The 8,138-nt window shown below is 36.8% G+C and overlaps 1 protein-coding gene across 1 annotated transcript; it reads right to left on the bottom strand.

Moving 5' to 3' along the window:
• Positions 1-1,361: 1,361 nt before the first annotated feature.
• LOC104881298 (putative disease resistance protein At3g14460) lies at positions 1,362-6,154 on the bottom strand. The gene is made up of 4 exons (XM_010660959.3): positions 3,074-6,154; positions 1,977-2,182; positions 1,798-1,852; positions 1,362-1,681 (listed from the first exon to the last, which is right to left on the bottom strand). Exon 1 carries the CDS (start codon positions 6,112-6,114, stop codon positions 3,142-3,144), a length of 2,973 nt encoding a protein of 990 aa, XP_010659261.2. The 5' UTR covers positions 6,115-6,154; the 3' UTR covers positions 1,362-1,681; positions 1,798-1,852; positions 1,977-2,182; positions 3,074-3,141.
• Between the last annotated feature and the right edge of the window lie 1,984 nt (positions 6,155-8,138).

The raw sequence follows: 8,138 nt of genomic DNA, 5'->3' as shown, positions 1-8,138 counted from the left end.
CACCATTTTTTTTTTAATTTTTATGTATTTTTATTTTTTAATAATGGGGGCTTGTCAATTCACTATTTTTGGATCCTACTTTTTCTCATTTGCAAAAAAACAAAAGAAATTGATTAACATCAAGTTATCAACTGATAATCATTGTACCTCCTATCACTTTTTTCTTTGTAATCCAGGTATACCTCAATAATTCAGACATAAAGACATAAATGAAAAAAATTATATAAAACAAAATACAAATATTCCACTTGTAAATTGTTTCTAAGAGTCGGTCAGAGGTGAGTTTTACTTTCTAGTCTATTATGAAAAAAAAAAAAATTATAAAATGGAAAATTTTAATAGTGTAATTATTTATCTTTTGCAAGTGAAAATTTTAATAATTCTTGAAAAAATATTCAAATAAAAAATAAATGATAAATTCTTTATATTCATAAATTAGATAAGGGTCAAAGATAAGAACAATATGTTGTATGTTTGAGGTATATTAAAGAATTCAAAATAAATCAAATCTCCCCAAGCTAATGATGCGGGTTTGATTTTCGCTACTTGCTCAATATTATACTCTATATTATTTAGAATGAAAATTAAATTAATTCATCATTAAATTGAGTGAATGTATCTAATAAGTTCTACCTAGTATTGGATTTGAACTAATGATCCAACCGCACTTTCTAGTATGACTACTTTATTATGACTTCATTTTAGTCACTTGCATTGGTTTTAGCATCCCCTCCTGTGGATAAAGTAACAACTTCGGGCATTTTTAGCTTATATATTGGTGTCTTTAATTTTTTTCATTTTTCAGTAAAATGAGAATGGTATGGTTTTGATGAAAAACCTTTTTATATATTCTATAAAAATTTCTTCCTTGCATGGGTATTTTTGAAAAATCAGTTTCCTCCCAAAAGGAGAATGGAGTTAAATTTGAAATCTCAATTAGAGATAGAACGAGAGGTAACCTTAGAGCACTTGATGGGTATTAGGGTATGGCTTATCCAAGTAGAAGCACAAATTCTTTGCTCTCTGAATCTGGTTCATGTTCTCAGGTACCTTAGTTGCAGAGGAGGAATCCATTTAAACTTTTGGACACACTTCCTTTGTTTGAGAGGAGAAGATTGAGGAGGGTTTCATGGCTTACCAATTCATAAGAATAACAACAGAAATCAAAAGCATTAGGGAGTTAAAAAGCCACTAACTATGGGAGTTCAAGTTTTGGCTGTGCAGGCTGCAGCTAAGCTTCCCCTTTTCTATAGAATCATTCTGAATACAAAGATGATACTACATTGATAGAAAGAAAACTATGGAAATGTCAAAGATGGCATGAGGTGCATGTCTACAAGTAGGTAGCAGTCTCTATTCACTTCTGATGTTGATAGCTCATGGCAGTTGATGTATAGATTGATAAATGTCCAATTCCAATACATAGAAAAGCTACCAAGCACCAAAAGGTAACATGAAGTACAAGCACTTGTATCTTTTGGTGGAATGCTAGATTAGGATGGTGATAAATATTGATGAACAAGGACGGGGCATAACATGCTCTAGTTCAATTCCTCTTTCCCTTGTGGCAGCATCATACTAGGGTACAGTTTAGGAGAGACCATTAACAATTCAAAAGTTCACCTCCACACTGATCTTCTACAACTTTGTAAACTCCCAACTCCCAACTCCCATGTATGTTCTGATGACATCAAAGATGGAAACAAGCATCAGAAAGAGCATGGAATATTCAAATACCCAGTTCAGATAAGATTCTGGCAGAATGAAGTTGAAAGAGAAACAATCCATTTGGCCTACCATCCTTGGATTGTTCTCCAAAAGTAGTTTGTTACATGCATAGGCACAATCATCCCTAGAACATGAAAACATTATGATATTAGTCCTATTTTTTAGTACCCAAATCCTCACATTTAAGGCTGAATACCAAAGTGTAATGAATCATAACAAACCGTCCTACAGCTAAGTTGTGTTCATACCTTTGAGAAGTTGCCAGCTAGCCTGTTTATGAAGTCTTCAGAGGTTGTACGAGAGATTTGGGACCCAAGCCTGGCTTCTGATCTGGGATTGGGTGTTTGTGGTTTTGAAATCAGGCTACCCATTTGTGAAGACCATCATCACCTTTGGACTCAAGAAAAAGGTACCTTCTCAAGGAATGTAACATGAGTGCTTCCAGAAAAGCAGCCTGCAAAATGGTTTCAACAAACATCACCTTAGTGAAGCGAAAGTATAAAATCCATTCCTTTGAAGTCTATTAGTCTGATGTTTGAATTATTTTTCTGATGGATGAGAATGCAACTATACAAGTAATGAAATCGAAGCAATCTAAAGGTGTCTCAACCCAGAAACTAGAGTAAGCCTTCTGTATAAAAATAAGAAACAATTAACAGGATAAGAGAGAGAGAGAGAGAGAGAGAGAGAGAGAGTTCTGTTTCTAGCTTTACTCGCAATCACAATCAATAGTAAATGAATTCTTTTGTAATATAATTGGCATAATATAAGGAAAAAATAATTGATCTTGAAAATTAAAGAAGAAAGAGTATTGGTGTTTGGATAAACTAAAAACATCTTATATTAGATTAAGAGGGTGTTTGTTTTTTTAACTTTTTGCTGAAAGTAATTTGCTTTCAGACTTTAGTTCGTTTGTTCTTTTACTTTTTCATGACTTATTATAAATATTTGCTAAATAGAAAAAGTCAAAAGTATTCAAGATTCAATATAACAATATAAGCAAGAAAACTTATTTAAACCTGCCTTTCTTGCCACAATGAGCTTCATGTTTGTGCTGCTCTATTTTTTAACTTCTAATGGCAATGTAGACAAAAGAGTTCTTTCAAAGGTAATGCTGGCTTTCAAAATATAGAGAAGCAATGACTGATACCATTAACTCAATGCTTTCAATTTTAAAAGCATAAAAGTTTGCATTTTCTGAATATGATAAACTCTAAGCATATCTATAACTTGAAAGTTGAAATTCTTTTTCTTCAAAATATGTTGAAGGCCTTCGTTGGTTTTCCATATGCATTTTGAAGATCTCACGCACCCAAAGTTGTATGAGATTCAGTCAAATAAATACCTGACAGAATTTCTCTACCTCCAGTGTGAAAGAACTTCACTAGAACTTGGTCAAGGATCTCCATGCCTTTAAAATAGAACTACATCAGGAATGTCCATAATTTTGGACCAATCCTCTCCAGTGTCCTGTTTACAGCGTGATTGTAGCAGAGGGCAGTTCTTAATTGTTAGAGAAGAAAGTGTGGCTGGAAGCCCCTCCTTTGGCAAATATTGGAGCTTATCGCAGTCTCTAATCATCAGAGTTTCAAGTGAGGTGAGATTTTGCAGCCCTTCTGATATTGATAGGAGGTCTGGGAGTTCTAGGATGCGAAGAAAGGTTATGGAGTCAGGAAGAAGATATGTATTTGAAAATGACACCAGACCTGGGATTCCCCCAATCGAGAAAGTTCTAAGAGTGGTAAGTTTGTGCAGTTTCCACTCATCAATGGGATTGAGTTTCTCGCAATGAGTAATCTCAAGCGATATTAGGTTGGTGGGCAACCCCTGTTTTGGTAGGGATACAAGACTTGGACAACCAGATATGGCCAATTTTTGAAGAGATTTGAGGTTGTGAAACCGATTGGGCAAGGACTTGAGCTTCTCACATTTACAAATAGTGAGCTCTCTTAGGTTACGGGTAGGCAACCCAGTATTTGGAAAATACTCAAGAAGAGGGCAATCTTCTAGGTGTAAGAAATCAAGATGCACTAGGTTCAGAAGGCTTGAAGGTAATGAAAGAAAATTACCACAAATACTAATCTCAAGACGCTTAAGAGATTTGGGTAACTCGCCTGCTGGAAAGGACAAAAGTGAAGCACAAGCTTCTATCTCCAAGTACTCAAGAGACATGTCATTGTTCATCATCTCCACAGGCAGCGACTTCAGACTTCTGCAGTAAGAAATCCTCATATATTTGAGTGTGATGGGAATGCCTCCTTCAAGAACTGACACAAGGGAAGAACATGAACGGATCTCCAGAAACTCAAGAGAGGTGTTGTTCCGTAAATTTCCATCTTGAATGGCCTTCATTGCACCACAGTTTTGGATCACGAGACGTTTAAGCTTGGATGGCAATCCCATATCAGGAAAGGACTCAAGTTTTTGACACCCTTCCACTCGCAACTCACTAAGAGACTCGAGCTTGAAAAGTTCATCTGGCAGTTTCTCCAGGTTATGACAGTCTTTTATATCCAAAGATTCTAGTCTAGGAGGCATCTTGTTCACTTCATCTGGCAAAGCAACAAGTTTAGGACACCCAGAGATTGTCAAGCGTCTAAGAGAAGCAAGGTGTGCTAATCCCAACTGCTGATTCGACAAAGCTACAAGATCACCACAATTAACAATCTTTAGTTCTTCAAGTTTTGCAGACTGTTGCATGAAACCTTCAGGAAAAATTTTGAGTGTTGAAATTTGATTTATCTGCAAAAAGGTTAGTGACCTAAGATCAACCATAGTTCCAAGAATCTCCACATTAGAACCCAACAAGTCCAAATTCAAGAGCTTCACAAGCTTTGGTAGTACAGCCAATTTCTCACAATCATCTATCCAAACTCCTTCCAATGATGGAAGGTAATTCGGTAGTTTACTCAACTTGGGGCAACGTACTAGTTTGAGCACACGAAGGTGAGGAAAATCTTCAGACTCCAAGTTTTCAGGTGAAGGAAGCCTTGAAAAAGCAGCAAGTTCTTCACACAGCTCAATACGCAGTTTTTCTAAGGAAGAAAATCGGTGTGAGAACCTTGTCAACTTTGGACATCTAAATGTAGAAAGCTCACGAAGGCAAGGGAATCCTTCAACTCCTCCATCTCCAAAAGAAGACCATTCCTCCCATTCTTTCATATTCTCAAACTTCAGCGTCTCCAATGATTGAAAAGGATCAATTGAAGAGTAATCATCCCCATAAAACTGAGGACCAACATGCTTTATACCATCCATTCCTTCAATGATTAACTCCTTAAGCAATGGTAGTTGGCCAAGCGATGGTAAGGATATACATTTTTTGCAACCCTTGAGATTCAGGTACTCCATCATACTGAAGGATGGATCTCCCACCCAACTTGGAAATTCTGTACCACCATAGTATTCAATAGAGAGATTTTTCAAGTTCTCATGAGGTTGTAGCATGTCAAATATCTCATTTTCCACTTTCTCATCTCTTGTACTATCAAATATGCCAATCCATTCTAAAACTAACTTTTCAAGGTACTCCTTATCCTCTAACTTGGCCTCAATAGCATCCCTGACATTGACAACATTCTGCAACCCTGAAATGGAGAGTTTTCCCCTGAGATTCGATAAGCTTTTAAGCTGTCCTATTCCTGACCCCCTACCTTTGCCCACAACAAAATTAGACAATGTTTGGAGGCTTGTCAGTTTTCCCATTTCAAGGGGCATCATTTGCAAGTCACTCGTCTCAATATTGAGGTGTCGTAAATTAGTCAGATTCTTCAAGTCCATTGGCAGCTTAATAAGATGACGACATTTTAGCAGTAGCGTCTGCAAGTTGTAGACAGTGCTTGTTGACTCAGGTAACTCTTTGATTGAACTGTAAGAGAGATTGAGGTACCGGAGATGTTTGAGACTGCCAATAGAATCTGGTAATTTAGTGATCTCATAGCCACTCAGCCATAGCACCCGCAAGAACCTTAATTCTGGTAATAAATCCTCTGGAACCTTTTTGGTCAAACAATATATGTTAAATCCATGTAATGGATCTAATGAGAGGAAGGTGCGCAAGCACTTGACTTTGCTAAGTGGCTTAAACTTCACATAGACATCAGTGTCTCCACGGATGTAGGAAAAGTGGCGAGCTTTTTCATATATATTGGATTGCTTGACAACCTCTGCCTTGTCCTCCAACCTGAGAAATACTTTTCCAGAAATAAACTGAGCTAGATCATGGATAAGGTCATGCATTAGATACTGTGATTTGTCCACACTAGATTGTTGAAAGAATGACCTTGATAGTAGATCAAAGAAGTAGCTGCGTGCAGTAGCTTCCATTTCTTTTCCCCCCTCTGGCTGCTGCACAAAACCCTCAGCTATCCATAACAGGACTAACATCTCAATGTCGAATTCAAAGTCCTTGGGAAATGTTGGTATAAGATTAAATACTTATACAAAAAATATATTTTTGGGCTGCTGGAACTCTTTTTTTTTTATTGATGAAGAATGCTGAATTTATACATGAACTTGTAACTTAAATGACATTAGAATAGCAGAAAATCAAGCTACTAGATGATGAACAACTACTTCCTATAAAATAGAAACCAAATCTTGACCAAATAAAAATAAGAAAATATCTAGATGTTGCAGATTTTGTGCAAGACTCCAGCTGCAATATTCAAAATAAAATAAATTCCAGCAAATACTAAGTCAAAATTCAACACTCCTCCTTGACTTCGTAGATGCAAACTCCAAGTCTTGCACGTAGACACTCAAACCAAACTTCGAAAGGGGTCTGCTTCTTTAACACTTTTGTTGGCAATATGTTCAGAAAATATACTGCTCTACTTGCAGTTTTAGCCCAAAATTGTTTGCATTCCATTTCAAGGATGGCATTTTTTGAGATCCACCAAACATTGTTTGCATTCCATTTCAAGGATGGCATTTTTTGAGATCCACCAACATCAGTATGCACCAGTTGCAGTTTTTGGGTTGCTCTCCAGGATATTTTCTTTGGAAAGGGAAGTTTAGTTTGCTTCCCATATTGACAAGTAGCACATATAGGAAGATCTTTTTCTAAGTCAGGAAGTCCTTCAACTATTTGATTTTTCTTCATGTTAAGCACATCATCATGATGAAAGTGCTCGACCCTTCTATCCCAAAACATTGTTGTGCTATCTTGTTGTAAAATAGCAGTATGCTCATCTTCCAATAAATTCAAGGCAAAACTCTTGCCCTTCATTTTTATGTTGAACACCTCTTTGCCTTCAGCATCCTTGATAATGCAATTCCTATCTTCAAAATAAACTTTAAATTCTTTCTCAACGAGTTGTCCAACACTGAGTAAGTTTTGGTCAATGTCAGGCACAAACAAAACATCATAAATGAGTTTCAAACCTGTTTGGCTTTCGATAGCAACCGTTCCTTTGCCCTTCACTGGAATATACTCACCATTTCCAATTCTGACTTTGGAAATAGTTGTTCTATCAAGTTCTCTAAAGAGATCTTGATTATTTGTCATGTGATTTGTACAACCACTATCCACAAGCCAGCTTTCAGAGGTGCTTTTATTAGCAAAACACGTTGCTGCAAACAATTGCTCCTCCTGACAATAGTCAACTACTGCATTAGTTTCTTCCTGCTGTTGATTTTTGCAAATCCTCTCCACATGTCCTTGTTTACCACACTTGTTGCATTTCACATCTGGTCTCCACCAACATTTTTGTGGAGAATGATTTGTCTTCTTGCAATGAGGACAAGGTGGAAAAACTCCATTTTTCTGGTTGTTGCCACACGACTTGTTGTTGTTCACCTTTCCATTTTTATGGCCTGCATTTTTCTGCATTCTTGCTTGAAATGCTCCTTCTGCAGTATCTCCTTGTCTCATGAGTCTTCTTTGTTCCACAGCCTCCAAGGAATGTAATAATTCTGTCAAGCTAATAGTTGACAGATCTTTTGAATTCTCCAAAGAGGAAATTGTAGCTTCATATTTCTCAGGAAGTGTAACCAATATCTTTTGAACAATCTTCTCATTGGAAAATTCTTTTCCAAGCAGCCTAACTTTGTCTGCTATTGAAAGAAGTTGTGCAGCATAGTCTTTAACAGCATCAGACTCCCTCATTTTCTTCATTTCAAATTCTCGAATCAAGTTCATCACCTGCATGTTCTTGATTCTTTCATCTCCTTTGTATTCCTCCTTGAGATACTCCCAAATTTCTGCAGCTGAATCAATTTTCATGATTTTGATGAAAATTGATGGTGAAACTGCAGCAAACAAGCAAGCTTTCGCTTTAGCCTTTCTTGTCCTTCTTTCTTTATGCAACTTCATTTGAGCCACAGTTGGATTGGCTCCCAGGGGAGGAACTTCATAATTTTCTTCCACTGCTTCCCAAACATCAAGTGCTTGTAGATGAACTGTCATT

This window comes from Vitis vinifera, chromosome 13 (assembly GCF_030704535.1).
Source record: "Vitis vinifera cultivar Pinot Noir 40024 chromosome 13, ASM3070453v1".
Taxonomy (NCBI): domain Eukaryota; kingdom Viridiplantae; phylum Streptophyta; class Magnoliopsida; order Vitales; family Vitaceae; genus Vitis; species Vitis vinifera.
Note: the sequence above shows the minus strand (reverse complement) of the source record. Positions and strands in the feature narration are given on the sequence as shown.